The sequence below is a fragment of the Cucurbitaria berberidis genome (genome assembly GCF_010015615.1).
Source record: "Cucurbitaria berberidis CBS 394.84 unplaced genomic scaffold K460scaffold_6, whole genome shotgun sequence".
Lineage (NCBI taxonomy): Eukaryota > Fungi > Ascomycota > Dothideomycetes > Pleosporales > Cucurbitariaceae > Cucurbitaria > Cucurbitaria berberidis.
The window spans coordinates 421,410-449,246 of record NW_024468940.1 but is presented as its reverse complement, the minus strand read 5'-3'; the positions used below and the strand labels follow the sequence as shown (position 1 = coordinate 449,246).

Genomic DNA, 27,837 nt, shown 5'->3' with positions numbered 1-27,837 from the left:
TCAAGGGAAGATTGAGAATTTGTCCGACTTTATTCGGGCACAGTCTTGGAGATGCCTGCTTCTTTGTCTAAACTTAGCACTAAAGGCAAGGCGTCTGTCTAGCAAATCCGTTCATGCGGCTCCCTCCAGGGGACGCCCAAAACCTCGAATATCTTCTTCTCACTCCTCCCCTCCACCAAAACCCCCTCGTTCAACTTCTCCCCCCGTCTACCCCTCTTGACATCCTTGTACAGCCCTCTCTGGTTGAGCCTCATATTCTTCTTCCTCGCCAATAGCCGTATACTCCGATTGAAAATGTCGTTTCCAGTAAAGTAAATCAGCGCCGCACCCATTTCTTCCTCTGGGACGAGCAAGAAATCCATACGACGCCAGACATTTGACAAAGGCAAACAAGAAGCTCCGTGCCACTTAGTCCCTGTCGGATCGTTGGAGCGTGATGTTGCGAGCGAAGCTTTGAGAAAGCCGGCTTTGTACAGTTGAGGGATGAGAACGTCAAAGACCACGGTGCGGAGTGTTGCAAGAGATGCGCCAGGCCGCGTGAGGATCATGTCGATGTCGCCTGAATCTCTCGCGCCTCTTCTATAACTGCCCATGACTGTGGCTTCGAATCGATCGTCAATCTTCCCTAACGTGCGTTTCACGATATCGCCATGAGCTTCGACTTCCGCGCGCGGGATCCGGCAGTTGAAGTCATCATAGTGCTCGATACCAATCTCGTGGCTCGCCGTGAGCTTTGCTTTCGTTTGGAGATCTTCGAGCGTCCGGTAGCCTGCTTGGATCCATTTATTCGCTTGGACTAGGCCCGCGCCGTAGATACCAAGGAAGAGGCGTAAGACTGCGTCCAAGGGGTCGTCCCGCGTATTATCCAACTTGCGGAGACGATCAGTGAGCACAATCTCTTCGATCTTGTCCGCGAGTCGAGAGCCAATAAAAGGTAATGCAGCAGCCTGTCTTGCAGTGGTGATCTTGGTGGTCTGCTTCTTCAATGTTGTGATGCCTTTGCGATAGGCCAGTGTGCGCCACGTGTCTTGCATCTTGTCGTAGTGCCTGCACATCTCGTCCAATATTTGAATCGTTCGAGCGTTTGGGTTTTGAGAAGTGTACCCGCCGGCCCCCGGGTCCATACATTGGAAGGCGTTCAGGTTAAGGGTGTTCTTGTCTCGTAGAGCGGATGCCTTTGAAACAACACTGAACTTCTTCCGAGGTTTGGGCGCCAACGTAAGAGGCTCCTCATCTGTTCCTGAATCGTCTCCGTCGTCCGCAGCACTTGCTGTGGGAGAGTCTGCATCCTCGTCATCATCGAGCGGAAGGTGTGCAAGGGCTTTCGCCTCTTGAATGGCCTGAGACAGGGCGTCGTTGAAGTGGTCCACAGCCTGTTCCGAAGAGGGCATCACAAAGCTGTCTTTGACTCTGTCTACTAATTTGCTATTGGAAGCTTCGACTTCGGGATGGGTCGTAGCCACGCTCTCTTCAGCCGGATGCGAGTCTGTCTTCTGTGATCCCTGAGCAGCGATTTGCCGTCCTGAACGCTTGATCTGAAGTGAGTTCTGCGACGGACCAGAAGATTGTGATGACTCTACTCCTTGACCAGGCTGAGTCCGTTGAGGTGCGCCCTTGACTAGAAAGCGTTGCGCACTTGGATCCAAGAGCGTTCCGAATTGGATGCATTGTGGTATATATGGGTCGAACTTGACCAGAACAACCTGTTTCTTGCTCGGTGTTAGCCTTGGTTGCGGGATAAATATAAGCACCTACCGGAAAGCCTGCTCGGTTCACGTGCCGTAGCAATTGATTGTAAGTATAACTGTCATCATCAAGCATGATGTGAGTTACATCGTCTCTCCACCTGTCGACCCATGCTGCTCCTAGCTGGATCGCCTTATGTATGCGCGTTCGTCGAACCATGCTTATATCATCGTTTGGGTAGAAGTAGACGATTTTACCTTGCAGCAACTGCTTGTGCTTCGGCTCTAGCTTGATGTTGTCTGCAGGCTTGACCTTTTTTCCATTCTTCAGCTCACGAGGAATGACTCCCACCTGCTTGTAGAATGGTATGAGGCTTTTGCCAGCGAGCTCCGGTAGTGATGACACTCTTTTCAGCCTTTTGCCATTGTCAACCACCGGGCCAGATGCTAGTCCACTTTGCGACTTAGTGACGGGGAAGCTTTTTGTGAATTCTGGTTCTGGCGCTGTTGACGTGCGGATTAGCTTATGACCCTCTTGTCGTGAAGCAGCACGCCGTCTATTGGTATGCGCGTCGAACTCTGCCTGCCTTTCTTTAGGCGTTGGTCCAAGGAAACTGCTTGTCTGCCTCAAGAGCTTCGGTGGCGGCATCGTTTTGGATTCTGCTAAAGCGCGCTCGAGAGTACCGAAGCTCTCGTCCGGGAGGTCTCGCTCGTCATCGGAAAGGTCAAGCAATGATTGCTCTTTGAAGTATGCCTCTTTGGCCGAGAGTTCTTGCTCTGACATCGCGCAGGTTGAGCCCAGGTAAGTCAGCTTGAACGCTGTTCATGTAATATGTTGAGTTAATCTGTGAGGGAACCGCGTGGAGAAAACTATACTGGGCTCGGTAGAATTAGTCATAACTGCGTTAGCCAGCAATGCGCCGAGTGAATTGGTTGTGGTATGTTGTCGAGGCAGCAGCGCGTCGAAGGTCATCTGCCGACACGAAAGCACGTGAAAGATTTATCGCTTTTACGCTAGTGGGAGCTCCATCTGAGATGTCGATTATTGAACTTCACCAGAAGATATAACGCCTCTAATCAACAATGTTACAGCCAAGGACAGCAGTAGCCTTACGGCGCGCTTTTCTTTATTCTCCATCGATCTGTCTGCGCTGTCAAACCCAAATAACAACTCGTTCGCTCGCACAATCCTCCGGTCGAACCTTCACCTCCGCGCCCGTTCTCCGCCGGCCAGCGACAGACCCCAAACCCCCCCTCACCGAACCCAATCCCGACCCAAAAGATGAAGACATATTCATTCCCAAACCGCTGGGTCGGCCGGTTGGCTTCAAATCGCCGCCACAAGCAGGTGAAAACGCCGGTAACATAAAAATTAAGAAAGATTATTCCGGCATGACACTGAAGCAACGGAACCTCGAAAAGCGCAAAGACCTCGTCGAGAAATGGGGCTCGAACTACTTCCGGGACTTCAAAAACATTCGCAAATACCGCTCTGGCAAGACTTTCATGGCAAACCCGCGCATATTCAAGAAAGAAGCAGCACTATACTTCCCCAACCTCCACGGCGAAACGCTCGCGGAAAAGAGCGCAGACACAACGCCTGTGCTGCAGGGGAAGATTACAGTGGTGAATGTATATAGTTCTCAATGGGGTGAGGCCCAAGCACAAACATTCACTGGGAAATCTGTCAACACCGAGCTTCACGACATCCTAGCGGAATACCCTGGGATCGCGCAGATGGTCGACGTCAATATCGAAGAGAACAGCATGAAAGCATGGATCATAGCGCTCTTCCAGTGGCGATTGCGGGCTGCGCGGCCAAAAGAAAACTGGGGGAAATACTTTTTGGTCAGGAAGGGAGTTACTGAGAGGATTAGGGAGACGATCGGGCTGTTGAATGGGAGGGTCGGGTACGTTTACTTGGTGGATGAAGAGTGTAAGATTAGATGGGCCGGGAGTGGGAATGCCGAGGGGACGGAAATGGAGGATATGAACAAGGGGTTTAAGAAGCTGGTCGCCGAGACATTGTGAGCTTTGGATATACGACGTCGCATGAATAGGCAGGAAGCCCCATGATGAGGAATATTGAAAGCCTCATTTGAGGAAGCTGTAACCATACTTGTACATTATGATCGGGGCCAAAAACGCCTTGCATTCAAGATACCCAATAGAATCAGGAGGATATCCAGCCCGCTTGAACGCCGAAAGAGAATAATCAAGCAAATGCCACAGAGAACAGAGACAGAGGAGCGAAGTCACCTAGGGCACACTCAACCTTGGGTCAGGTGTACTTCGAAACCACCTACTCGATTCAGGCGGCGGTGAAAAATACGTATGCTAGAGCTCACTGCCAATCCATAAACTCCATGTAAAGCGTTGTGTGGGTGATCATCGGAACCATAATACCATCAAGAAGCAGAAAGCAATGAAGCCACCTAATATGATTCCGTCCCTCCTCTTCTTTGTGCCAATTCTACCTATTAAGCTATTGATCCCCGGGACTTGGCTCGCGGCGCCCACTATTCTGCGATTGACGTTCGCTAGCGTTTCTCGTTGCAGCCCAAAGTTCTCTTGCACCGCATACGCTTGGCTCAGGACAGAGTCGGCAACGGTGTGTGAGTTATCGATACGCTGCCGCTCGTCGAGCATGTAGTCTGCTTCCGCCTGACCGGGGTTCGCCGAGCGGTATGCATCAATGTCTGAGCGGACGTTTGAAAGTAGGTTCGCTCTGTTGCGTGCATCGCTAATGGTAGACTTGAGGCGGGCGAGTTCGCGGCGGTGGTCTGATAGTATCTCACGATGTCTGGCGAGATTGTTCTGCTTTACAGCGGACGAGGAGTGTGCTGACTCGGAGTCGAGAAGTCGTGATAGCTGGCCGACGAGGGTGTCTCTCTGATGTCATGTTAGCCCACCAAAGGCAAGCTGAATCGCGTAAGGTACCTGTTCGAGGACTTCTTGTAACCGTGTCTCTACTCGCAGTTCCTCTTCTGATGGCTTTGCGGGAACGTTTGGCGTTGATCCGAACTGTGAATACGTATGAAACAGCGTTTCTGTCTGTCATCTCTCATTAGCACTGCGACAATGAAGCCGACTAAAGTCCGTTGAAGCAAAGGAATCGTACATACTTGTTGCTCAAGAGTGCGCGCTTGCTGGCGCAGTTGCGCCCATCCTCCACCGGTTGAAGACATATGAGAGATACGGCAAGGAGAAAATGTGAAGCAGCAGCAATGCTTCTCGAACTTCTGGCATCATGAGGTTGGTCGCACCTGCCCTGGCTACGCAATGCGTCGCCAAGACGCCATCCTTTCTGGGGCTAGTGCCCGGCGAAATCTGGAAGCGAGCTCCGACACACTCCCGCTCGAATTCGTCGAACACCACCAAAAAACCGCAGACGACACGCGAGACCCCATCTACACCACCGGTCAAACTAACAAACAGTCAAAATGGTACGTTCACGCTCTCAATTACTCCCCATCTATGAAGGCGATTGTGTCGCGCAGCTTTGGAGTCACAGGTGGACGAGGGGTCGAGCATTTCACCTTCGCCAGTGCTGCTGCCGCAAATTCGTGATCGCGATGTTTTGGATTAAGGAATCAAGTGCTAACTAAGTGTTTGCAGTCTGCCAAAGTCGTACGTTCTACTGCGCTCGCACAGCCCGCATCCCTCGATCCAATACTCACAACCGCTACAGAAGACCGCCCAGCTGTGGAACAAGTCCAAGGATGACCTCGCGAATCAGCTCACCGACCTCAAGTCGTGCGTAGCCCGATACCAAAAGACTAGAAGGGAGACAAAATGCTGACGGCAGTAAAGGGAGCTGATCTCGCTCAGGACCGCTAAGGTCGCTGGTGGTTCAAACACCAAGCTCACCCGCATCCATGATGTGCGCAAGGGCATCGCCAAGGTCCTCACTGTCATCAACGCCAACCAGAGGGCCCAGCTCAGGCTGTTCTACAAGGGCAAGAAGTGCGTTTAGGCCGAAACATATGCACCACGAAGCCATGTCTAATCCTATGCAGGTACACTCCCCTCGACCTCCGACCCAAGCAGACCCGCGCCATCCGCCGAAGACTCTCCAAGCACGAGGCGTCGCTCGTGACGGAGAAGCAGAAGAAGAAGAACACACACTTCCCCCAGCGAAAGTACGCCGTCAAGGCATAGGCGTGCATTAGCGGAGGTGTTATCTTTTCTTCCTTTGTCTCTCACGAAGCATTGCATTGCCGGGGCTTTTCCAGATAGCGACTCACCAATGTACCCTTAGTCCACGATATTAAAGAGGAGAGGGAGGTGATGTGGCGGGTCAGGAATGACGGGGCGATCTTCTAACGGAAATGGGGTTGGCGTCCATGTCAAGATCTAAATGAATCAAAAAGTTCAGACAAGCAAAGAATTGATTTTGCCCAGTTGTGAAGTGAAGTAGGGAACAGGACTTGTCTTGTCGAGATTTCTGGAGTGATTAGATATACGACATTAGGAATCTTCGGTATTGAACAGAGCACCGTTAACATACCAACGCTGTCTTTAGCCAGCACAAGCGACCGACCTGTTGCACCTGGATCGCTAGCTCGTGCCCTTATGCTCACTAGGTACTAGCTTACGGCTGAAGTGTCCTGGTACCTAGGTAGTACCTTTGCTTCTTCAATGCGTCTTATTTGACATGGTTGTTGAACTCTGATATTGATAATATGCAGATATTCGATTATTGCTCATACCCATATCGAAGTAACGAGCCAACTCATTGACAACTTTTGCTTCTGCGCGTGAGTACATACTGAAGGAATTATTAACAAAAACGATAGCGTGAACACCCCTCACTACGAGGTCGTCGGCCACTCCTTGTACAAGCTCAGTTCTTCCTTCCTAACACCGACCATTTCCTCTCTTACTCCGATGATGCCCACCTTTCCAATCTTCAGGCCCTCTTCCGAGTCTTCGGCTCTATACGAGGCTAACGACTTCCGAAGGGACGCAATCACCTCCTCTTTGTCTTGTACTAGCAGGACAACGGCATCGTATCCGCCTGCACCTGGGACGACGCCGCCAATGACGCCGTCTAGAGTCGAGCAATAATCCAGTAGCTGTGTCTGTTGTGGAGGCTCGATGGGAACACCTGACGCTTCGCCCATTTGGCGGATCAACCCACGATTCTTCTGGATGATGGCACGCAGCTTGTCGTTCCCCTCTCCAGCCGTCAAGTCCGCGCCAGCGAGACGAGTAAGTTCCGCCGCAAGCGCTTCGTTCCCTCGTTGCAGTTCGTTCCAAATCCGCTCCGCCTCTTCTTTATTCTCTTGTCGCCATGCAAGGACCTTCTTCACCATACTAGGAGTCTCGCTACCGCAGTCTACATCGCACATTACTAGCCGTAGGCCCTGGGGCATCTTGATTGCCGCTTTGCGGATCTCGGTGTCCCATGCATCGCCTTCGATGAGCGAGCGGAGCTGGTCAGCGAAGCCGGGACTGCTGGGTGGGGGGAGGGCATTGAGGAGGGAAGGGGAGAAGCGCTTGTAGAGACAAGATCCAAATACAGCACTCGCAATGTCGAAGCCTGAGCCTACTTTGCCCTGGGCGTGCGAGTGCGACGCCTGGGAGAGGTTGTGCAGGATTGTTTGGCCCTTGTCGCTCTGGAGATCGAATAGTGATTTGGGGAGGTAGAAGCTCAAGACTGCAGCGGTAAAGCTGGTTACTAGGGCGGCAGAAGAGCCGAGACCGGTCTTGTGTGCGTGTTTGAGGCTGACGTTGAAGTCTAGGAACCGACTATCGGCAGCGCGTCGAGTACCGGGGTTAGAGTAGTAGGCTTGGTCAGCTAGGATTCGGATGGAGCATGAGGCGATGCGCTGGTTGGGCTGGAGAGTCCATATGTAGGTTAGAGCAAAGGTGAGGGCTGTCTCGATGAAGGGGTTTTTCGAGGCGGAGATGGATTGTTCGTGGCCGCTGAGATTGGTTAGGAATCTATCTAAGCGTCTTCCTAATGAAGTTGTTTTCTTCCGTGTTTGAACCTTCTCATGAAACACCTTGTTCATTATCGTGTCATGAAATAGTGGTAGGTGATGAATTAAGTATTAAGTATTAAGAAGAGAAGGGATAGTATTCACAAATAGAAAGGGATGTAGACTCGAGATGAAGACCGTGGCTAGTGGAGTACCCCGATGGACCGAGGATGAAAGATGAATAGATGAACGAGGTACAAAAAGACCGAGATACGAGCATTAAGAGACAACGGACAGCGTGAGTTAAGAGATGAGTATAGAGAAGCACTTACACGCTCAATTGCGTCACGGCAATGCCGCCATCACCTTCTTGCGACCTATAGCCATACTCCCAAATGGCACCGTGAAACTGCGGACTCGTGACAACAATCTCACTAATGGAGACGCCAGCTGTAGTTTTGAGCGGCTCGACGACTGTGTGAATCCTCGCATCCAGGCCAAACACCAAGCCTGTGTATGCTCGGTCAAGCACGAGGTAGCCCCCCGCGACTAGCACCTTTGCCGGGCAAGAGACGGCGGTACGAGTCAACGGCTCGGACATGGTGGAAGTCGGACTTGTGTGGTAGCGCGAGATTAGAGCAATTGGATTTGTAAGGATTTTGATTCGGGGAAGGATGCGCGCGCAAGATTAGAGGGCGTGTATTAGATGGATGGTGATGGCGGTGATCTGTGCGAGAGGGCAGTTCCTCGCGAGGTGCGAAGCTTCACGACCAGCCCTTGTGGGTCGCTACTTCCGCAAAGCCGCGCAGGGCTGAAGAAGCTTTCCTTTGCATTCCCAGAGGAGCCTTGGAAGCCCCTTTCTCCTGGCAGATTTGACATGTCACCATGGCCTTTGCATATCACGTGCCAGGCTACGATTCGATTCCACATGCGCAGTCTATATGATGCAAACCACAGATTACTTTGCCGTCGTCGGCCACGCGGACATTCGGACTTTATTAGCCTCAGCGGGGTGCAGCCGTCTCTTTCTCGTCCATGTGACTGAGTCATCGAGTCGAGCAGCCTCTGCCTAGACCGGCTCAGTGCCAGCACTCTCGCCGCACACCGACAGGCTCGCAGCGACGTCTTCAATGGCAGCAGTTCCTATTGGTACGGAGGTCAAATCAAGCTCCCCGGGAGGACACGTCTATGGCTCAGCGGCTTACGCCTCTAACCAGAAACGGTGCTCGCGACGGAATGCGAGGATTTTTAGGAAACTTTAGCGTGCACCTTCATGACGACTACGAAGCGGTGCGCTCGAATCTTCCTTTTGAAATACCCGCTAACCAACTTGCCATCGCGGCTCACTATACCTCTCTCCAGGCCACCGCGAGCCTTTCCTTCATCTCTACTTGCTCTACTACGTCCAATACAAGTGCGACACCCTCGATCGACCTGATCCGGGAATAATACATACAAAGCTCCCTGAGCTTGCTCTAATCCCCCACCACCTACACTCTTTACCACCCTCTATCGCGCGTTTGTTTGGCGGTCGTCGTCAAATGAACCTGCAACGTCGCGGTGCGATCTCGAGAATCATAGTACGTACACCTCTCTTCGCCATACGTCAATGGCTTCGTCCCTGAAATCCACGCACGCGAGCCATGTAGCTGCTGCCTAATTTCTGGAACTTGGGTGCAAGACACAAACTTGCCACCAACTCAACAGGCTTTATCCGCTTCACATTGGCGCGTGTTTCTCGATCAGGAGCGCGTATGAGACATTCACGCACTGACGTCGCCCAGTCTCACCCTTCCCATCTGAAGGGTTGCTCCATTTCCTAAATGGTCTTTAAGAGCTTCCATCTCGCGCGCCAGAGTCTTGCGAAAGGCTTCACTCACGGTTATGCTCAATCAGTAGTCGCTGGTGTCTCGCAGAACAACCCACTCGCCTCCCTCCAACACGACCGATTTCGCAAGGGCATCAAGAACCAACATGTTTTTGCCTCTACCTCCACATCGAGTGTCATCAAGGCCCTCGCCGCAAGCGCACACGAACACTCAGACTCGGGTCTAGCCGCATACTACACCGCATGGCAGAAGCACCAACGAACCGAGGATAAGGAGTGGTCGCAATTCCAGTTCCGCAAGCTCATCGAGTGGGATCCGGCTGCCTCGAAAGCTGCGGCTGAAGCAAAGGAGAGCTATGTTGCGATCGAAGATGCAGTAGAGCCAGTTCCCGCGCGTGCCGGTGTCAATCGCGCCTACAGCACGAGCCAGGTAGATGACTTCAAGAAGGCCGTGGGCGGTGAAGAGGCGGAAAAGATTGCACTCGCGCAAGTAGACGAGGCGATCGCGCAAGAGGTAGCAAAGTTCAAAGCCGACAGTGAAGCTGCCGAGGTATTCGAGGAAGAGCTATCGTCAATTGAAGAAGCCCGGTCAGAGTCGCCTGCTACCGTCGCGGATACCCTTGTAAACTCAACGACTTTGAGCCGCACCGAATCAACCATTGCCGCCAGCCCTATCGAAGCACACGATGAGTACACAGTACAGCTCCAGAAGCTTGTCGAGAACCGCAACTATGCTGAGGTTCCCGCCATCTTCGAGGCCATGCTTCGTTCTAGCCTCCAGCCATCGGTTGCCGCATACAATGCTCTTTTGTCTGCTGCCATTCATCTGCCGCGGGCCCAACATCAAGTGGTCCCCAAGGCTTTGGATGTCTACTCTGATATGCTCCGCCGACGTGTCACTCCTGACACGGCCACGTACTCTACCCTCATCGAGCTTCTCTCCGTCCGGTCGCTAGAAGTGGTGTCCATGAAGCAGAACTTCGAGGAAAAGCGACTGCGTTATGGCGGGATGGAAGAGGAGGGCAGCTTCATGCTTCAATCGAACGAGACTGATGCCGCGATCCTGGCAGAGGATGGTTCGCTTTCAGTTGCCGTCAAGCTCTTTGATGCTGCCGTCAATGTCGAGTCCGGTCGATCATTCTCCGAGAAGACCTACCGATTGCTCGTCACCGCATGCGCCGAAGGTGAACGCGTGGAGGATATGGTGCGAATCTACTCACATATGGAGTCGCGGAGTGTGGTCCCCGCTGCAGATATGTTTGTTCCAATGATCCACGCTTTTGGCAAGTCTGGCGATCTCCGGAGCGCGGTCGAGTGCTACGATGAATACAAGGCACTCGCCATCTCAAATGACAATGGCGAAGTCGAGGTTGTCCGGAAAGACAACGATGTATATGCTGCCCTCGTTAAAGCGTATACCGTCTGCGACCGCATCGAAGGTGGACGAAAGTTCCTTTCCAAGATCGAGAGCTCTCTCCTCACCCCGCAAGACGTCACCTCTGTCCGCGACATTGTCAGTCTGAAAGCTTTCCTGCCCGAATGGTTGAAAAACGGTTCTTTCCGGGAAGCCTATCTGCACGCATCTGAGCACCTTACCCCACAAGCTCGTCACATTGCCATGGCTGCCATCTGTATCAAGGCTGCGGACCGCGATGCCATCGATGTTGCTACCGAGGCCTTCGATGACATCCCCGCAGAGGTCGATCTGTCACGGCCAGCTATGGCGATGGGAGCTATGCACATCCGCAATGGAAACATTGAGGCTGCCGAGGTCTTCTGGAGGATGCTCGAGCTCTCGCCTACCAAGCCCGAGTTCATTGAGCCCACTACCATGCACAGCATTGCATTGATTGGTAGTGGACATGCAGAGCGCGGCCTTCGTCAAGGCCGCCAGATGTTTGCTCGCATTCGCGACTCTCAATCTAGCTCTAATCAAACAAAGATGGAAACTGTTGAGCACATCGACGAGGCCATCGAGGTTATGGGACAGTTCATGATGAGGCGTGGCATCTTCCTTCCGCCGCGGGCTAGCATGGAACTGATGTGGTCGATGATTGAGAACGGTGGCCTAGTCACCCCAGTTGCTCTCCACCTGCTTGCTGGTATGGGACCTGAGGCCATCGCTCAACTCAGCTTCGAAGACATCACGCTCCTAATGCAAGTCCAATCTGGAATCATTCTCCAGGAGGCGGAAGCTGACGTTGCTCACTCTGCTCGGTTTGCCCACCTACTCGAAGTCATTACCTCCACTGGCACGCCAGTCAACAAGACTACATCCGGCCTTGTTGAGAAGGTCCTCGCCAAGCTTGACCGTGGCGATCTCCAGCACCGATGGTACAGCTACAAGCACCCTGCTCCAGAGGCGATGTACTCTCCAGCACCCTTCGCAACTTACCCCGTTCAAGCACCGGTAGCGCCTGCAGCTCCTACTTTCGAGGATCAGTACGACCCGTATGCCGCTTCCACCGACAACAAGGGCTCTGTTGCGATCACTGAGCTGCTCGAGAAGATGCATGGACGATCGTCATCTCACCTCAACGAGGCATTGATGAAGTTCAAGAACATGCGCAGAGCTGGCCGTCACCCTCGATTCTTCACCTATGCTAAGCTCATCACCGCTGCTGCAAAGGAAGACCGCTTGAACCTGGCCCATGACATTCTCAACCTTGCTAAACAGGATGTTCCTCTTGTGCCCCAGTACCGCATCGTAAGATACGGCTGGGTCACCATTCTAGACGCCATGGTTGCTGCTTGCCTTACTTGCAATCAGCGCGACCTTGCTGCTCGTTATCATCAGGACCTTCTCGACATGGGTGCTGCTCCCACAGCGAACACCTTTGGCCTCTACATCACAACCCTCAAGGAATCCACCAAGACTTTCGATGAAGCTACCGAGGCTGTCAAGATCTTCCTCCGTGCCAAGTCTGAAGGTGTTGAGCCATCCTCTTTCCTGTACAACGCTCTGATCGGCAAGCTCGGAAAGGCGCGACGCATCGACGACTGCCTCTTTTACTTCTCAGAGATGCGCAGCCTCGGTATCCGCCCTACCTCCGTTACCTATGGCACCATTGTCAATGCCCTGTGCCGTGTCAGCGACGAGAAGTTTGCCGAAGAGCTTTTCGAGGAGATGGAGAGCATGCCAAACTACAAGCCCCGTCCTGCGCCTTACCACAGCATGATGCAGTTCTTCCTCACCACCAAACGCGACCGTAGCAAGGTGCTCAACTACTACGAACGCATGCGTGCCAAGCGCATCGAACCTACCACGCACACGTACAAGCTTCTCATCGACACTTACGCCACGCTTGAGCCTGTTGACATGGAGGCTGCCGAAAAGGTGCTTGAGCAGGTTCGCAGCGCCGGCGCTGTCCCAGAGGCTGTACACTACTCGTCTTTGATCCACGCCAAGGGTTGCGTCCTGCACGACATGGAAGGTGCCCGTCAGCTCTTCGACACTGTTCTTGCCGATACCCGTATCCGTCCTCAAGCCTGTCTCTACCAAGCACTGTTCGAGGCCATGGTCGCCAACCACCAGATTGCTGATACTGAGGCTGTGCTCCAGAACATGCGCGCTCGCCGTGTAGAGATGACGCCCTATATCGCGAACTCGCTCATTCATGGCTGGGCCCTTGCACATAACATCGAAAAGGCGAGAGCCATCTACGAGTCGGTGCCTGAGAGCAGGCGCGAACCCAGCACTTACGAGGCCATGACTCGCGCCTATATGGCTGTCGAGAACCGTGCTGCCGCCATGACCGTCGTCAACGAGGGATTGTCTCGCGGTTACCCTGCTGCCGTTGCTGGCAAGATCCTCGAGCTTGTCGGCGGTGGGCGTGCGCCTGTTGTTGAGATCGCTGCTTAAGCGTACTACATGCGGCAACTTTTTCAGTTCACTTGACATTTCCTCTTGGTTCAAATGGGTACAAGATTAATTTTTCAGTAATCTCGCGACGGCCGAAACAAAAAGAATTTCCTAAAACGCCCCTGCACGTCTCGGATATACATGGTCCGACAGCGCGGCTGGGCCCCCTTTTTCCAACAAATGTTTCTCATGTCGCTTTTTTACATGTTTCTCTGTTTTTTCCCCAATGTAAAAGCGACGGCGTTCAGTCTGGTTTAAGCGAGCGAAGATATCCCGCAATCGCAAGGGAGCTGGTGGTCGGACTGGGTTGGAAGGGAAAGGGCGTATCTAATGGCGGCGGTCCAGCCCCTGATCGGCGGCGACCCATTGTGGTTTTGGGAACTACTTTGCTGGGCATGGTGTCTTCCTGTGGCATTGCATCTATCTGCGCGGTCGTTTTGCTGGACTGTACAATACCCTGGATATACCATCTCCTCTCTAGAACGGTCGGTTGGGTTCGGCGGATTTGATACACTTGAGATGAGAGTGTATAGCGATGAATGATAAACGTATAATATCAACGCTGCGTGCTCAGACTGTGACTTTTGTTGCCTGCTTGTATGCGTGACCTATCATGATGCAAAAGTCTTCCCTCTGCGTTGATCATGTTTATGAATTTGCTTTTACCAGCCAGTCCTTGTCACTAAATAAGTAAGATCCACAATACATATTCATTAAGCATTAAGCTACTAAATGAAGGATGCAAGGCTTCGTACAGTGTCGATTTACAGATGTTACTTGGGACTATACTAATATATCAGGGAGTTGGCTGTAGTGAGGACGGAATAGAATGGGATAGAACCGTGTCAAAGGTATAAGAAGGAAAATCAAGAGTAAAGAAAAGAATAGTGTGTATATTTTTTATTTATTTTTAGTTAGCTGTGAGATAGTGCTCGTTCTCGTTCTCGTGCCGTGTCCGTATTTACGTTCAAGTGTCATACCCCTTATCCACATACTTCCCGTATTTCTTGAACGCAGACCGTTGTCATCGGCGCTATAGCACGCAATATAAGCAAATCAAAGCACCATACCACCCCAAGAAGCACTCCCCGATAAAACACAAAAAACCCTTTCCTGCCCCAGGTATACTCCACATCCAGCCTCTTGAATGTTTCCTGACCCGTCCGTTCCCACGGCATCGCACGTAAAACCCGCAGAAACCAAGCAGCCTCACCGGAAAACCCCCCCGCCCTCAGTGGGCATAGAGTACCAGCGAATAGCGTCGCGCTTGCAATTCGATCTATGATACGTGTTGCACGTAGGCCGCGCCATGCTCTCCAGGCTAGGAAAGAGTTCGAGTGCGCGCGTGTACACTTCCGTCTGAGCACTATCGTCGTGGACAGCAGCAGCAGCAGACGACGTGAAATTCGTAGAAGAAGAGGAACCAGTGCTACCAAAGTCCTTCTTCTGGTACTTCTGGTGCCAGGTTATGCTGATGAGGCCCTGGCCCGCGTAGTCCAAAGGAATGTTCTCGACTAGGTGGAGGTGGATGCCGAGGCCGTAGCAGACGGTTGGGAACCATTTGAGAGAGTCGTATTGTGTGAAGATGTCTGCGCGTGGGATGGGTAGGACGAGCTTTGACGTGAAGGTTGGGGCGGAGGAGGGTGATGATGATGATGAGGCCAGGGGGGTGAATGTTGATGTTAGCTTTCGTAGTGCTATGAACATCTTCAGCTCCTCGATGCCGCCGGCACAATATTGCGGGTGGTCTATGAGGGATTGGAAACTTGAGCCGATTAGGTACGAACACGTGCGCGTGGATGGCTGTCCCGCTTCTGTTGGGGCGTGAGTCCTAAGGATGCTTCTAGACTCATCGTCGATTTCTGCCAAGGTAAGCCACTTTCCCGCAGCTGCGCTTTTATGCTTCACCCTCTCTTTTGTCCTGAGGCCACTGAGAAATTCCGCCTCATACGCGTCTGCCTCCTTGATGTACTGGTTCATTCCGCGCAGTATGCCGCCTGCTCTCATCTCCCTCCGCATGGGAATGTCAAATCGAACATGGCGAATCAAGTGGAACCGACCCAGATGCTCAAGTCGATCAAAGTAAGTGACCGTGTCACTGCCAACCTGGAAGGTATTTGCAGAATAGAACATGGGTAGGGCCTCGTTGCGGACCTTCTTTGAAACCTTGGTGATACCCAAAAGTCTATTAGTAGCATCATGCTGCTGTTGATTGTCGTCGTGGAATTTTAGCGTGCGGTCGCAGAGGTGAGGCAGGATCGGTCGCTCGCTCGCCAGCGCGAAGTCGTAAATCCGCTCCCGTAGCTCGGGCGCGAGCTCCATAAACCGATGGAACTTGGCTGATCGGACCTTAGCTGATAGGAATGTACAATCTTGCGCGCTGTAGTGCCCCTCCTTCCCGCAGATGTAACAAATGTGAGTACTCTGAGGAGCAGATTCAACATTTTGGGATTTAGCCGGCCCCAAGACAACAATTGGCTGCTCACGCTGCCCCGAGAGACTATTATGGGCGTGCAGCGATTCGAGCTGCTTAGTAGGACGAGTCGTAATTCTGCTCGGTAGAACGGCCGAGCGAACAGCTCGAATACGAGTAGCCACATCATCTTCAATGGACACGTCTTGACCCGCCGATGAACTTGCCGGTGTCCAGAGCTTAGTACCATCGAATCTAGACAATGCTCCCATGTATAATGAAGAAGGGTATCTCGAATGACTGATTTGTCGTTTGAACCAACGAGGAGTTCCGCTGAGCCCATCTCCGCAGCTGTAACAGCAAATGCTACCGCTCTCATCATAAAGGTTGGGGGCTTCGCAGCATTTGCGCGTTAGTGGTGTCGTTGATGCCATACTGTCGCCAAGCACTTCTACTTTGGTACTTCCAGTCCGTGGCAGGTCGTGTGAAAGGCTGAAGTCTTGATTCAAGTCGCTTGGTAGTGGTGCATTTGGTGATGGTGAGCCGCAAGTTGTTCGATGACGTATCGGTGCAAGAGCGTCAACGGTCAACCTCGTGTGCTTCCTACGCTTGGAGACGGTGTTCTCCCAGATTGGGATGGTGGTTGACTTTTTCGGATTCATGCTAGCTGTACGTACTGTGCTGCCTGAACTGCAGTCTAGGTGATAGTGTTGCGGGGTGTAGATTGGTCGTGTGGTATTTCAAGGTGATGGTGATGGTGATGGTGATGGCGATGTCATGTGAAGGCATGTGGTTATAAGGCTAAACCTGTTGTAAAACTCAAAATATTGACTGTTGCCCGGGCGTGGATTGACTAATAGAATTATTAGTGATTGGCTAGTTTTAGGTATTATTGGGAGTGGAAAGCGGTAGCGAGGCAACAATTCGCTCCATTTGTCTCTTACCCATGGGTCACAAAAAAGAATAGAGGTAGAGTTGAAGCTACTCACAAGATAGCTGTATGTACAAAAGATTCAGCACGCCATGAGTCGCCCAGTTGAAATCACCATTGCTTCCCTTCATCACCACTAAAATCCCTGCCCTGTCTTTCCCGCTCAAGTCTTGCATCAAACTCTTGCTGTGCGCGCTCCCTCTCCCTTTTCTTTTCTTCGTCGCCCTCGACGAAGGTGTACGAATCGCCTAATGTAGATCCATCATTTTGCTCCTTACGCTCAGGTTCCGCTCGCCGTGATAGTTGCTGCGGTCGCTGAAGTGGGGCTGGAGCACCGCCGCGGCGAAGACGGTCCCAAGTTGACTCACCAGGCCTGTTTTGTGGTTGGGCTTGAGACTGTGTATTGTTCACCTCGTCTTGAAAGAGGCCGCCAGTGGGAGAGGCGTCGTCATCGAAGGGCAAAGACTGAGACTGTGATTGAGTAGACTGTCTTTGTGGTGGTGATGGACCGGGTTGTCGCTCTGGTGTCGGCTGTGAAGTACTATTTGAAAAACTCTCCCACGACTCTGTAGAAGCACTCTTAGCTCCCCAGAGCTCGTTCCCAGCAGTCGGACTCATATCATCACCTGAGTCCTCGCTCTGCTTCGGTGCCTGCTTGCCCCACCTAGCCTGCGGCGACGGACCTCCGCCCTCGCGGTTCCTCACTTGCTCCTGGAAGTCTCTCCTCCTGTTTTGAATTTCCTGTCCTTGTTGTGCGTTCCTTTGGTCATCCGCATGCGCCGCAGCCTTAAGCTCGTTGCCAAACTGCTCCAGCTTCGGGTCCTTGGATGTATTCACCGCAGCAAGCGGTTGTGCAATAAGTTGACCAATTATATTACCCATTTGTCCCGCGACCAAGACGTATAGCGAGAATCGCCAAGTGTGCCTTGCGAACTGCGCCATCGGGCCTCGAACGAAGGCGAATTTATTCGGGTTGATGTCCTCGATTTTGGGCTGGTAAAACGGATACCGCATTCTATCCCACGTAGTATACCATCTCCACGTTCCAGCCGCAGCCCCCGTTGCCGCAAAATAGCTCTTCGTTTGCTCGAGCTGGTAGATGTGGTAGGCGAGGGCTTGCGATTCGTCTGGGTATAGAGTACGCCCGAGCTTGTGTTCGGCAAACTTGAGCGTTGTTTCGGTCTTGAAGCGTACCGCACTATCGGAGAAGCCCATGAAGTAGCCTACAATTGGGAGTGGTTGTGGTAAAGCGCTCGGATCGAAGCGGACACCGGGGGAGGATGAGGAAGGAGAGCCATATTGATCGTTCTCGGAGGGGTATGGGTTGTCATTAAAACTGTCAGGAGTACTGTTTTCAACGTCTTGTAATACCATCTTGAAGTGTGTGTACTACAATTGAGGGGGCGGATATGGTGTTGGATGCGCTACTGAAGCTTGATGCTGAGAGCAGCTCTGTACAGACGGGGTTGATGAGCTAAGCGATGACGGCATGCAACCGACACGGTCCAAGCTCTAACGCTCATACATGATGCGGCATATAATAAGCTATGCTGAACTAACGAGCTCAATTTGGCCTTAAGTTCGCAAATTCGCCGTAAATTTCCTGTATTCATGACACGTGGAATGGGCAGAATCATTGGACACTGTCCAATGGACGTCTATTCCCTGAACCGTCTAAAAACTGCAATATGTATGTTCCTCCCCGGAGGCGTACTTGTACACCTGATATTATAATAACAAACGCCGAGTCTCCGATTAGACCGAACTACTACAGGGCCCATATGCACATAGGAAGAAAAGGTACAAATGAAAAGAGAATATCGCTGACTGCCGAACCAATCCTTGACAAACCACCACTCAAGCCTTAGGTGTCTTCGCCAGTGCAGTTCCCGGTTCGAAGGCGCACATGATACTCAACAATGGCGTGCCTCGTGAAATAGCGTATTCGAAATGTCGATGTGCTGAAACAGGTATAGACGCTGCTTGCCAGATACTCAAGCGATACCAAACCTGCCGTGGATGCCTGGGCCGCCCGTCTTGGTTGACGTCGCAAGGAGATACACCGTGGAGCCGGTATTTGAATGACTAGCAAATGCTTCTATAGGATGACGCAACGACAGCCGGCTGTAGGCTCATCTTCGCCGTCTCTTCGATTCGCGCCTTTCCCGGTCTTTGCGTTTTCTTCCTCATCAACCACCTCTTGAGGCTTCACAGTCATGTGAACAACGTTCGGATTGTCTATTTGGAACCGACAGTCTGCCAGAAGTTAGCAACTATACGTCAAGGCTCGTTGTTCATCTGCAGGACGAGAGCCGATTCGATTGACCAATAGACATTGCCCAGCAATCGGACAGTCCATGCCAAGAAATGCGTGATGATCTAGATTCGAGGTGCTTACCTTTTAGTGGCGATTTGTCGTCCAACATGCGACCGAAATGGATCAATCGTATTGAACTTGGTGAGGTAGGCCGAGTTTCCCATTCTATAACAATTCAAGTTAGTCTTCGTGTACATGATGTAACGCAGTGTGGCTGAGTATATGAAAAACATTGCCGGAGACGGCAAAAACTGCAAAGAGATCATATGTCATCCGATGTGCTTCATCCGCTGCTCCGAGCAAATTTGTTGCCCACTCAGCCACATTGCTCCCGAATCATGTGTAAGCCCTATGATGTACACCGCTCGCCAACTCTTGTTCGCCATAACCAGGAAATAAATGTGCCTAACGTACCTTCCCGCCAGTCTCGCCATATTAACTCCTTGAGTGTATAGACGCTGATGTTGTATGGGTCCATTGCCTCCACCGCAACATTACGCTTCTTCAAATATTTCTCGTCAATCTTATACGGGTGTCTCGCACCAGTTGTAAGGAGCAGCATTATCACCAGTACCGGGCCATTTGAGTTATCGGGAGCTGCAGCGGGCGTATCTGTGGAAGGGCCAATGGCTTCAGTCTCTGCGCGAGTTAGGTTGGTGGGAGCTGGGAGCTTTGCGGATGACGATGTAGCGGGCTGCGCACTTTCAGACGACTTGTTATCCGTAGAAAGCGATGTGGAGGTTTCGGTTTGGGCGGTAATGGGCGTTTCTGACAGTTGCGACGTGGTATTTGCGGGTGCTGGAGTGGCGGCAGATGCTTGGAGCGTCCTCATCTCTACCGGGCTCGACGATAGCGCTTCGTGACTGCTTCCTGGCCGCGACCCTGAACCGGCATGTTGTGGAGTGCTCTGTACTGCCGTCGAGGGCGGATCTACGGTTGAAGCCATGCTGCACGAGGATACCTCGCAACGTAGGCGGCGTGATGAAGCGATTGCGGACGGCCAAGCGTGCGTGAATGGCGAGAGGAAAAGAATACGCTGTAGGAAACAGTCGCTAGCTATCGCAGCGAGGGAAGAGTGGTGGTGGACGGGTTCGCCCAAGATGTCTCACAGTAGTTGGATGATGGTGGCTCGGTTGAGAAGTGGCAGATGGCGCCTTGTTCTCCGCAATTCGCAAACGGGACAAGAACGATCCGTCGTCTCCACAAGAACCAAGCAATTAGTGACCGGTCAACGCCTAGCCGGGAACGCCGCCACTAAATTTTGCGACTTTGCTGGTTCGAAGGAATATGTAAAGTGTCACTGACGTGCTCTTTGTCCTCTTCATCTATAGTTCGCCCGGGTCCCAAATGCACTAGGCACGTAACGCGCCAGGTTTTGAAGCCTCAGGCACAGGCGCCCCTGCATCCTCCCCTGACGATAACTGGTGGGACCACAGAACATGCCATGCGTGCATTCACCCTTGCCTAGCACAGACTAAGAGTTTACTGGAATCCACTCTTCACAAGTTCAACATTGAGCGTACATAGCAACCATTGTGAGCATCTTCACATGTCGAATCTGGAGATTAGATCGCAATATCAGATCCTGAAATAGGCACGTGGGATTAATCATATTCGGATCAGACCAACAGCTAATAAGGACGACTGAGTTTGGTGCGATTGGCTCATTTCATCGAGAATGCAAATTGCACAGCTTGACACTTGAATGATTGTCATTTCCTTCGTGACCGATGCTCCTGGCCTAACGCCATGCATTGTGCAAGCGCACTGACCAGACGTGCATACCCAGGGCCGATGCAAGAGGCTACTGCTGCTCAGAATCTTGTCTTTTTTCTTTGGACTTGAAGCGCTCTTCTGCCAGGTCAGATCTCTACCAGTTCATCTTCATCTTGTGCTCGATCTCGGTATGGAAGTCGGGTACTTCGCGGAGCTCGTTGCCTACACGTATATTCATTAGCAGTTGCTTTGGACCAGAGTGATCGTTGCAAGTGAAGGCATTGGCTTACCAGTGAACACATCCTCCCAGCCCACCTCGCAATCCCTCCCCTCAAGAATATCTTTATGCACCCCACTACTCCCGCCCAGCGCAGCTGGCCTCCACTCGCCCGCTGCCGCAATCTTGAGCTCCATTCCGCGCCTTACTGGTTCCGCAATACCAAACTGTCGCCTCAGCATCTCCATCTTCAGGCGGTCCTGCGTAGTGCGCCATTGGACGAGGCGGGCCTCGAGCGGATGGGCAGACTGGAGGGCGACGGGAGCGGTTGATGAGGAGCCGGATAAGGTTGGTGCTGTGGAGGTTTGTGCGAGGCGCGAACGCAGCGTGTCGTGAACGCCGGGGGCGGAGGGAGCAGACGTCTCGAGGGCGCTTTGGGTGGGGTGGGCCTTTGTGGGGACGATGCGAAGAGACTGAGACTTGGTTAGATTGCGTCCGCTGCATGTTGAAGACGGCCTGCGAGCTGTCAAGGTATCTTACCATGTTGAATCGACTTGCAACTGGGTCGAGCGTGGGAGGCGGCAACTTTTCAGTGAACACTACAAGACACCGTAGGCTCGTCTGTGTGTATAATATCGTGTAATAGGTCGAGAGGGAGAGGAGTAGCTTTTGGTATTGCGGTGGAAGATGCACGAAAGCGGGATGTCTAGAGCAGTTGTCGGAGCTCCAGGCGACGAGGTGACGCGCCGCTTTAGCGCGTCTTGGCACGTCCAGCTCCAAATGTAGAAAGTCACTTGAAGTAACATTGAATTACGACGATGCATTCGAGACTGATAACATGATGATATTGCTGTTGATACGCTCGCTAATTAAGCTCCAATGATGCTACTATAAGGCAGATCCCATACTACACATGCACCCAGCATAGCTCCCAGACTGACTAAAGCTGCCATGAGAATATTCACAGCATTGTTGTCCAGTATGTCACTGCCAACCTCAATTTTTCGGCTCTCATGATGTCCATCAGAGATAGAGGTGCCGCTTGCTCCAGCTCTCTGCATCGTATCCGAAGCTTTGATAGATGATGCAACGTCAACCCCGCTGGTCTTTGCGATGCCGTCTTTGCCTTCCTCATAGCCGATTACTTTACTTCGAGCTTGCCCTATCTTGCTTAGATGCAGCGGGTTGCTACTGTGTATGAGAACCTTCTTGCCTCCCTCTCCTTCTACCACCTTGCCGGAGTGGATGTCGATTACACTCGCTTGGAAGAGTGCACCGAGTAGAGAATCAAGAAGTGTTCCGCAAAAGCCAGCGGCTGTTAGCGCAAGGGTGTATTTGGTTTTCTCTATCAAGTCCCAATCTTTACAGAACGGCAGCAAGAGCGTTGAAGTAGCCGAGAGAATGAAGGCGCCGAGGAAGCCTGCTCCAAGCCCAGTTGTAGTCACCCCGCCATTGGTGCCAGGAGGAACGATTCGCCAGGGAGCGGTTATAAGGCGCGGTTTTGACTTGGAGAGGATGCCAAGTTCGGACGAGAAAGTGTCAGCTGCGACAGCGGCATAGTTGCTGAGCTCGTTAGCAACTTGAAGACAAGCGGGGGATGTTGACGTACGCGACAATGCCCACTACTAACGCATCAGTGCTTTTACTCCAACAAAGGTTCTTGTCCTCATATCTCCCCTCCCTCTTAAGCTGCAGAAAGTGAAGTAGTATTAATATCGAGGCCACACCCGAGTTGGCGATGACTTGGATATGGCTGCGTGATCCTTCTCCTCCAGCTGCGCCGGTAGCAGATTGCGTCAGCTTTGCCTTGATGTTGTGTTTCACCTACAGTTATGTTAGCTAGAGCACACGGCGTTACACATTAAACATACCTTAGTCACAGTAGTGCCCGCTAAGAAGAAGACGGCTAGTAGCGCAAAGAATACACTCCACGGATGGATGGCATGTATAAGTGCCGTTGCGAAGGCCGTGAGAATGCCCACAGGAGTAAGAGACTTTCTTGAATATGCGCGATAGACAAGTGCAGCAATCGCTGGAATCGCTATGAAAGGCTTCATTGTGGCTGGATGTGCGGGGGATGTGGGAGGGTTTTGAACCTCGTGGGGTTGCGTCACACAAACGGACCCTCTTTCTCTTGGCAGGAACCGTATCGCAACTTTCTTCAGAAAAATAAACTTCAGGTGATAGGAATCATCAATTCCTATCGTTCGGAGCAGCACGCAATCTTCGTAGAGGGATTTAGGAAGCGGGCACCAGTTGAGGTCTTAAAGTTTAAAATTGCGGGTCGCTTTATCCCACGCCAGCTCCTTGACAACGATACGGAACTCTGACATCAGCGATACGCAATATCATAGGACGCTTTTCTTGGGAGCATCTTTCAATGTATTGATGCATACGTAAACCTCAGTCAATGCACACCCCCATTGAAGGGAGTCTGCATTCGACGAAGTGAAGTAAAAGTTGTTCTAAACTTATACGATATTGAGAAATTAAAGTCTAGAAATTAGGGCCTTTACTAGTAGCAATATGAGATGGAATGTAATAACAAACATGAAGTTTTTCGAGACTAACATTGTTCAGTTACAACTTGAGCACCCTGAACGAGAGACCGGGATATCATCCATTATAATTATAGACAGTAACTTTTGAGGTATAGAGCTCCAATTGTCATTTGTAACACAGGGCTATTAAACGAATTGCCCAAGGCACCTTGTGAAAGGGTTCGTTTAGGCTATCTATACACATGAAACTGCCTTGCTTGGACACTTGTCCCCTCTCTATGGAGTATGATAGTACTCTGTTGCGTACCCGACATACCAATTCATCTCCGGCGGATACGTATCTGCGGGCCTCAACGGCTTCATAACGTTGACCTTCAAGCCATGCTCCGTCTTCTTCCCCTCGAACCGATCCCTGATCCAATCCAGCCATAGACGCTGCGAGACCCAGTTGGCCGGCACGTGGCTGATGTTGGGATACTGGTGGTACTCAATGGACGCGTGCGGAGCCACCTTGACCGTCTCCTCGGCAGCGGCCCTCACGACGGGGAAGGAGATGAGCGGGTCGTTCTCACCCTGAATCAGGAGCATGGGGCCGGCGATGGGGCGGCCGCCACCGTGAACGAGTGCATTGAAGCGCTGGACGTACTCGTTGTCCTCCCAGTCGGGGACGAAGAGGTCGGCGCCAAAGTACAAGTTCTTTGTGATGCCAATGTTGCCGCCGATGGCCTTGTCGGCTTGCATGCGCTCCTTGCCGACCTCGGTCAGGATCGTGTTCATGTCGAAGTCTGGGAAGATGTTTTGCATGCCCCAGAGGGCGCCTGCGGTGAGGATGGCACGCATGGGCATGGGCTCGCTGAGGATGTTGGTTACGGGCGAGATGGGGATGCTGCCCAGGTAGCCGGCCACTGGGTGCGTGTGCATGCGCTCTGCGAAACTCCAGACAACGCCGCCGCCCTGCGAGTGGCCCATGACGACGAAGCTGGCGCCGAGCTCGGGGAAGGCCGCTCGCGCAGCCTTGAAGCCGTACTCCAGGTCCTTGGCCGCGGCGGGGTTGGCGAGGTATTCATGCACGATGGGCTTGCCTTGGCCGTCGATGCTCACGCCCAGGCCGGCATAGTCGGGCATGACGACGATGTAGCCGTTCAGTGCCAGCGGGAAGGGCCCGATGTGGTGCTGCCAGAGATTGCGGAGGTGCGAGGGTGCTGCATTGGCATAGAGACCTGAGGTGCCATGCGCCCATACCACGACCGTGTTGGCCCCGTCCTTGGACTTTAGCGGCGTGTACGGGAACAGAATCGCGCCCGAGGTTGGCGTCTTGCTGCCGTTGAAATTCTCGCTCTGGTACAGGATGCGTACGCCTGCGACGCCTGGAGGCAGCGTGTACTCGGACGTGTTCATGGGCTCGACGCGGAACACGGTCCCAGGCTCGCTGTCGTGCCACTCGGCGTCAACAGTGGAAAAGGCATCTGAGGTGACTGGTCCAGTGGCGTATCCCGCTCGCTCGAAGTCGAGTGCAGGCGCAAACTGCGCGGTCAAGTTGGTCGATTCTGCCATGGCTGCTGGCAACTGGGTGTGAGAGAGGGACAGCAATGGGGTCATATAATAAAGAAAGGCGCGGAGTCGCAGGGCTGGCTGAGCAAATTGCATCAGGTGCTGCTTGGCCGCACCGTCGTGCGCCGTGTACGTGGTTCGAGGTTACTCGTATGGTTGCCTTGTACGGATGCCTCGTAGGGGAGGGGGGGTTACCCCGGCACCGCGTCTAGAGATGAATTAAATGCGCATGGTGCAACAATACCATAGGCAAGCAGCCGTCTTGTCGGTCTCCGAGCCATGACCCCCACGGCGCCGTGAATGCGCGTCCGGGTATTAATGTACACGACACAGCAGTGTGGTTGTGTATGCACGTCGACATGTTGGGTGAGCGCATGTGCTGATGCGACGTTATTGCACCTCTGTTGAGCCATGAGCCCCGGCGAGTCGGGCTTGTCGGGGGACTACCACTACATGGAACGGCTCGGCTTATCGTTGCCCATTACTGCGCCTATGCAGCACAGGTTCGTTTTGGTGTTGGTTCTCACATGCATTCACCCCTTTGCCCCTTAGTCAGCTGTCGGAAGGAACTGACCCCGGGGCCAATCACACGGGCAGGAGCTAGCGTTGGAGCAGCACTAACGCGGGCCATACCGAGGTTGACGACCTCGGGACGACGTAACGCCCAACCTTGGAATCGTCCCGTACAACAACCAAACTTCAAAACCACGCGTAACTCTACTAATACAGGTTGAATTAAGGCTGCGCTTGCAGCTACAGAATCCCCCGCCGGCCTTCCTCCATTTGTCATCAGTTGTTCAACTTGCACGCAGAACCGAACTCGCAGACCAATATCACTGGCTGGCAATACCCTCAGCTCGTCCAAACAATATGAATCACACAGCCTTCTCAGCCGTCCGGCTTACGTCCGTCATTTCCACGCTTGTAACAAACTCCAAGCGCGAAGGCTTCGACGCCAGGGTCCTCTCTCCACTCGTCTTCCCCACAGAGCCAGAGTTCGCCTTGACCAAGGTGCCTGAATCCACCGCATGCTGTGGGAGGCCATGGAAGATCCTCGGTGTCCAGCTGTTGGCGGATCGTGAATGCGTTGCTAGATAGTCGTTGAAGCGCTTCTGCCACGCCTTCGGTACCACGGCCACAATAGCCGGTTTGGATGCGATTAGGGAAGTGCAGAGCACCGTGACGCTCGCCTCGATGGTGGACAGGATGCCGAGGTTGTAGATGTCCCATGTGGCGTCTTCTTTAATGAGGAAAATCTGGCCGTACCGAATGGCACTCACAATGCAGGTACTGTAACCCAATGTCAGTCTTGTCGCGAGCATATTCGGCTGTGGACACATACAAGCTACCCAAGAGGAACAAGCCGATGAGCGCAACCTTCTCCGCATACCGGATGTTCAGCCTCTTCAGCCAGGGAAGCGGCGCGAGCAGCACCACAAAGTCGGTAACAACCCATGGCACGGGTGCTGCCCGATTGAGGTCCCATCGATCGAGACACTTTCCCGTCACAGTGAGGTCCCAGTTTGCGGCTATCGGCGTGCATAGGAATATCGTCATGAAGAGGATGATGATGTACCAGATGGAGACCATGGCGAGGAGGACATAATTGATGATGCGGAAGCTGGTGATAGAGAAGAGGCGGTGGTACAAGATGAGCAGAGAAAGCTTTGCCAGGGCGAGGCAGGTCGGTAGCAGCACGCCACTGGCGAAAAGCTCCTAATGTTCTCATCAGCGTGCTGCCGCGTGCGTGCAAGGAGACGAGGCACCTTTTGAAATGCTTGAATGTTCTCCATCGACATTTCAGCAACATGTTGGCCTGTCCGACCCTTCGCAGCAGCTGCGAGCCTACGTCAGTCAGCCTTCTAGCAAGGTCGTGAGCTAGACCTACAGTTTGCAAGCATGCCATTCTCCCCAACGCAAAACACCTGCAACGCTCAGTACTAGTAATGCCACGCCAAGTATGAGGGATTTTACCAATGATGCTATCAGAAGAAAATCATCGAGCGCAAGCCGAACGTGTTTCAGCCTTCTCGACACCAGGCGCGCAACAAGTCCCACAGAGGCAAGCACCGTGAAGCACACCGCAACCGCAACAAACTCGTGTCGTCGATGATTGTTCACCATGATTGAAGAAATCGGCGCAGGATGCTCACAATATCACGGACAAGACAGGTTTGCTAGACAGGAGTGGCCAGCGTGTTGCGTCGTCTGAACAGGGTTTGGACGCTCTTAAAAGCTGCCCCATAATCAAGTGTAACACACACTTGCTAGCACATTCAGTCATATGTCGGCTAACAAGACTGCCTATGCTCTGTGGAAGCTGCCTGGGGCCAAAACAGCTGCAACTAGAATAAACGGGATTCGCCGGTCAAATAGCCACAGATCAACAACGCAGATCGCTCGACAGCAAGACAGCGGGGGGGGGGGGGGGGGGGGGGGGGGGGGGGGCCGAAGTACGCCATGCATGTGCTCTATAGATAGGGAATCGCGCACCTACTGTTGCCCTTGTTTGGTAGGCTGGGCACGAGCTGCTCTGGTGCGAATCCGGCTCGCGCTGCGATCAACCCCCAGTGCAACAATAAGCTCCCAAGGAGATCTACATGAACGCCTCGGGTAGTACGGTTTTGTATGTGATGGCAGAATCAATTAGCTGATGGCTGCTTCGGGTCGTACGGTTCGGTATGGGACATGTACGTCGTAAGCGTGGAAGAAACATTTCGGCAAGGATCCAATCGCCAGTACCGGTATCCTCTTGGATGAGGTCGACCTCGGTTTTCGCACTGATTCTGAGCAATCATTTATTGCTCTTCGTTTCAGCCTCGTAGACCAGCTGAAAGTCGGCTGGCACACTGAATCGACAGGCATATCTCCGCTGAAGCAATTGGTTAC

The 27,837-nt window shown here is 52.7% G+C and overlaps 12 protein-coding genes across 12 annotated transcripts; 3 read left to right on the top strand and 9 right to left on the bottom strand.

Annotated features, from left to right (window-relative positions):
• Nucleotides 1-21: 21 nt before the first annotated feature.
• K460DRAFT_389337 (uncharacterized protein) lies at nt 22-2,624 on the bottom strand. The gene is made up of 2 exons (XM_040935736.1): nt 1,756-2,624; nt 22-1,709 (listed from the first exon to the last, which is right to left on the bottom strand). The coding sequence occupies exons 1-2, from the start codon at nt 2,467-2,469 to the stop codon at nt 99-101; spliced, it is 2,325 nt and encodes a 774-aa protein (XP_040783331.1). The 5' UTR covers nt 2,470-2,624; the 3' UTR covers nt 22-98.
• Nucleotides 2,625-2,725: 101 nt separating this feature from the next.
• K460DRAFT_192038 (uncharacterized protein) lies at nt 2,726-3,913 on the top strand. Its single transcript, XM_040927126.1, has one exon. The coding sequence runs from the start codon at nt 2,769-2,771 to the stop codon at nt 3,714-3,716; it is 948 nt and encodes a 315-aa protein (XP_040783330.1). The 5' UTR covers nt 2,726-2,768; the 3' UTR covers nt 3,717-3,913.
• Nucleotides 3,914-4,073: 160 nt separating this feature from the next.
• Nucleotides 4,074-4,873, bottom strand: K460DRAFT_380556 (V-snare-domain-containing protein; the record flags this gene model as incomplete). The annotated part of the gene is made up of 3 exons (XM_040935271.1): nt 4,074-4,577; nt 4,626-4,739; nt 4,811-4,873. 3 exons carry the CDS (start codon nt 4,871-4,873, stop codon nt 4,074-4,076), a joined length of 681 nt encoding a protein of 226 aa, XP_040783329.1.
• Nucleotides 4,874-5,070: 197 nt separating this feature from the next.
• Nucleotides 5,071-5,985, top strand: K460DRAFT_370731 (60S ribosomal protein-like protein L35). The gene is made up of 5 exons (XM_040934220.1): nt 5,071-5,131; nt 5,304-5,315; nt 5,377-5,441; nt 5,499-5,651; nt 5,705-5,985. The coding sequence occupies exons 1-5, from the start codon at nt 5,129-5,131 to the stop codon at nt 5,844-5,846; spliced, it is 375 nt and encodes a 124-aa protein (XP_040783328.1). The 5' UTR covers nt 5,071-5,128; the 3' UTR covers nt 5,847-5,985.
• A 514-nt stretch (nt 5,986-6,499) lies between these two features.
• Nucleotides 6,500-8,454, bottom strand: K460DRAFT_347020 (Phosphomevalonate kinase; the record flags this gene model as incomplete). Its single annotated transcript, XM_040931331.1, has 2 exons — nt 7,945-8,454; nt 6,500-7,616 (listed from the first exon to the last, which is right to left on the bottom strand). Exons 1-2 carry the CDS (start codon nt 8,211-8,213, stop codon nt 6,500-6,502), a joined length of 1,386 nt encoding a protein of 461 aa, XP_040783327.1. The 5' UTR covers nt 8,214-8,454.
• A 794-nt stretch (nt 8,455-9,248) lies between these two features.
• On the top strand, nt 9,249-13,429 carry K460DRAFT_191953 (uncharacterized protein). Its single transcript, XM_040927125.1, has one exon. The coding sequence runs from the start codon at nt 9,436-9,438 to the stop codon at nt 13,300-13,302; it is 3,867 nt and encodes a 1,288-aa protein (XP_040783326.1). The 5' UTR covers nt 9,249-9,435; the 3' UTR covers nt 13,303-13,429.
• Nucleotides 13,430-14,517: 1,088 nt separating this feature from the next.
• On the bottom strand, nt 14,518-15,845 carry K460DRAFT_321217 (uncharacterized protein; the record flags this gene model as incomplete). The annotated part of the gene is made up of 2 exons (XM_040930468.1): nt 15,234-15,845; nt 14,518-15,113 (listed from the first exon to the last, which is right to left on the bottom strand). Coding segments are annotated over exons 1-2 (987 nt in total), but the record flags the coding sequence as incomplete, so codon positions are not given.
• A 781-nt stretch (nt 15,846-16,626) lies between these two features.
• Nucleotides 16,627-18,059, bottom strand: K460DRAFT_370726 (uncharacterized protein). Its single transcript, XM_040934219.1, has one exon. It carries the CDS (start codon nt 18,018-18,020, stop codon nt 16,758-16,760), a length of 1,263 nt encoding a protein of 420 aa, XP_040783324.1. The 5' UTR covers nt 18,021-18,059; the 3' UTR covers nt 16,627-16,757.
• A 212-nt stretch (nt 18,060-18,271) lies between these two features.
• On the bottom strand, nt 18,272-19,798 carry K460DRAFT_370724 (ubiquitin-like protein; the record flags this gene model as incomplete). The annotated part of the gene is made up of 3 exons (XM_040934218.1): nt 18,272-18,902; nt 19,045-19,128; nt 19,378-19,798. 3 exons carry the CDS (start codon nt 19,793-19,795, stop codon nt 18,745-18,747), a joined length of 660 nt encoding a protein of 219 aa, XP_040783323.1. The 3' UTR covers nt 18,272-18,744.
• Nucleotides 19,799-20,371: 573 nt separating this feature from the next.
• K460DRAFT_420632 (UMP1-domain-containing protein) lies at nt 20,372-23,111 on the bottom strand. Its single transcript, XM_040938090.1, has 5 exons — nt 22,768-23,111; nt 22,506-22,720; nt 21,838-22,459; nt 20,970-21,369; nt 20,372-20,901 (listed from the first exon to the last, which is right to left on the bottom strand). Exons 1-5 carry the CDS (start codon nt 22,951-22,953, stop codon nt 20,834-20,836), a joined length of 1,491 nt encoding a protein of 496 aa, XP_040783322.1. The 5' UTR covers nt 22,954-23,111; the 3' UTR covers nt 20,372-20,833.
• A 390-nt stretch (nt 23,112-23,501) lies between these two features.
• K460DRAFT_370721 (alpha/beta-hydrolase) lies at nt 23,502-25,421 on the bottom strand. The gene has a single exon (XM_040934217.1). The coding sequence runs from the start codon at nt 24,949-24,951 to the stop codon at nt 23,674-23,676; it is 1,278 nt and encodes a 425-aa protein (XP_040783321.1). The 5' UTR covers nt 24,952-25,421; the 3' UTR covers nt 23,502-23,673.
• A 233-nt stretch (nt 25,422-25,654) lies between these two features.
• On the bottom strand, nt 25,655-26,953 carry K460DRAFT_370718 (uncharacterized protein). The gene is made up of 2 exons (XM_040934216.1): nt 26,291-26,953; nt 25,655-26,238 (listed from the first exon to the last, which is right to left on the bottom strand). The coding sequence occupies exons 1-2, from the start codon at nt 26,536-26,538 to the stop codon at nt 25,824-25,826; spliced, it is 663 nt and encodes a 220-aa protein (XP_040783320.1). The 5' UTR covers nt 26,539-26,953; the 3' UTR covers nt 25,655-25,823.
• Nucleotides 26,954-27,837: the final 884 nt, after the last annotated feature.

Bases quoted from the DNA above. Each gene is read 5' to 3' on its own strand.
- K460DRAFT_389337 (XM_040935736.1), bottom strand. From the start codon at position 2,469: ATGTCAGAGCAAGAACTCTCGGCCAAAGAGGCATACTTCAAAGAGCAA. The intron at 1,710-1,755 runs GTAGGTGCTTAT...ACACCGAGCAAG, and splicing joins TGAACCGAGCAGGCTTTCCG to AAACAGGTTGTTCTGGTCAA.
- K460DRAFT_192038 (XM_040927126.1), top strand. From the start codon at position 2,769: ATGTTACAGCCAAGGACAGCAGTAGCCTTACGGCGCGCTTTTCTTTAT.
- K460DRAFT_370731 (XM_040934220.1), top strand. The intron at 5,442-5,498 runs GTGCGTAGCCCG...ACGGCAGTAAAG, and splicing joins CAGCTCACCGACCTCAAGTC to GGAGCTGATCTCGCTCAGGA. The intron at 5,652-5,704 runs GTGCGTTTAGGC...AATCCTATGCAG, and splicing joins CTGTTCTACAAGGGCAAGAA to GTACACTCCCCTCGACCTCC.
- K460DRAFT_191953 (XM_040927125.1), top strand. From the start codon at position 9,436: ATGGTCTTTAAGAGCTTCCATCTCGCGCGCCAGAGTCTTGCGAAAGGC.
- K460DRAFT_370726 (XM_040934219.1), bottom strand. From the start codon at position 18,020: ATGGTATTACAAGACGTTGAAAACAGTACTCCTGACAGTTTTAATGAC.
- K460DRAFT_420632 (XM_040938090.1), bottom strand. From the start codon at position 22,953: ATGAAGCCTTTCATAGCGATTCCAGCGATTGCTGCACTTGTCTATCGC. The intron at 22,460-22,505 runs GTACGTCAACAT...TAACGAGCTCAG, and splicing joins TTAGTAGTGGGCATTGTCGC to CAACTATGCCGCTGTCGCAG. The intron at 20,902-20,969 runs GTAAGCCAATGC...ATATACGTGTAG, and splicing joins CTGGGAGGATGTGTTCACTG to GCAACGAGCTCCGCGAAGTA.
- K460DRAFT_370721 (XM_040934217.1), bottom strand. From the start codon at position 24,951: ATGGCAGAATCGACCAACTTGACCGCGCAGTTTGCGCCTGCACTCGAC.
- K460DRAFT_370718 (XM_040934216.1), bottom strand. From the start codon at position 26,538: ATGGTCTCCATCTGGTACATCATCATCCTCTTCATGACGATATTCCTA. The intron at 26,239-26,290 runs GTATGTGTCCAC...ATTGGGTTACAG, and splicing joins TTGTTCCTCTTGGGTAGCTT to TACCTGCATTGTGAGTGCCA.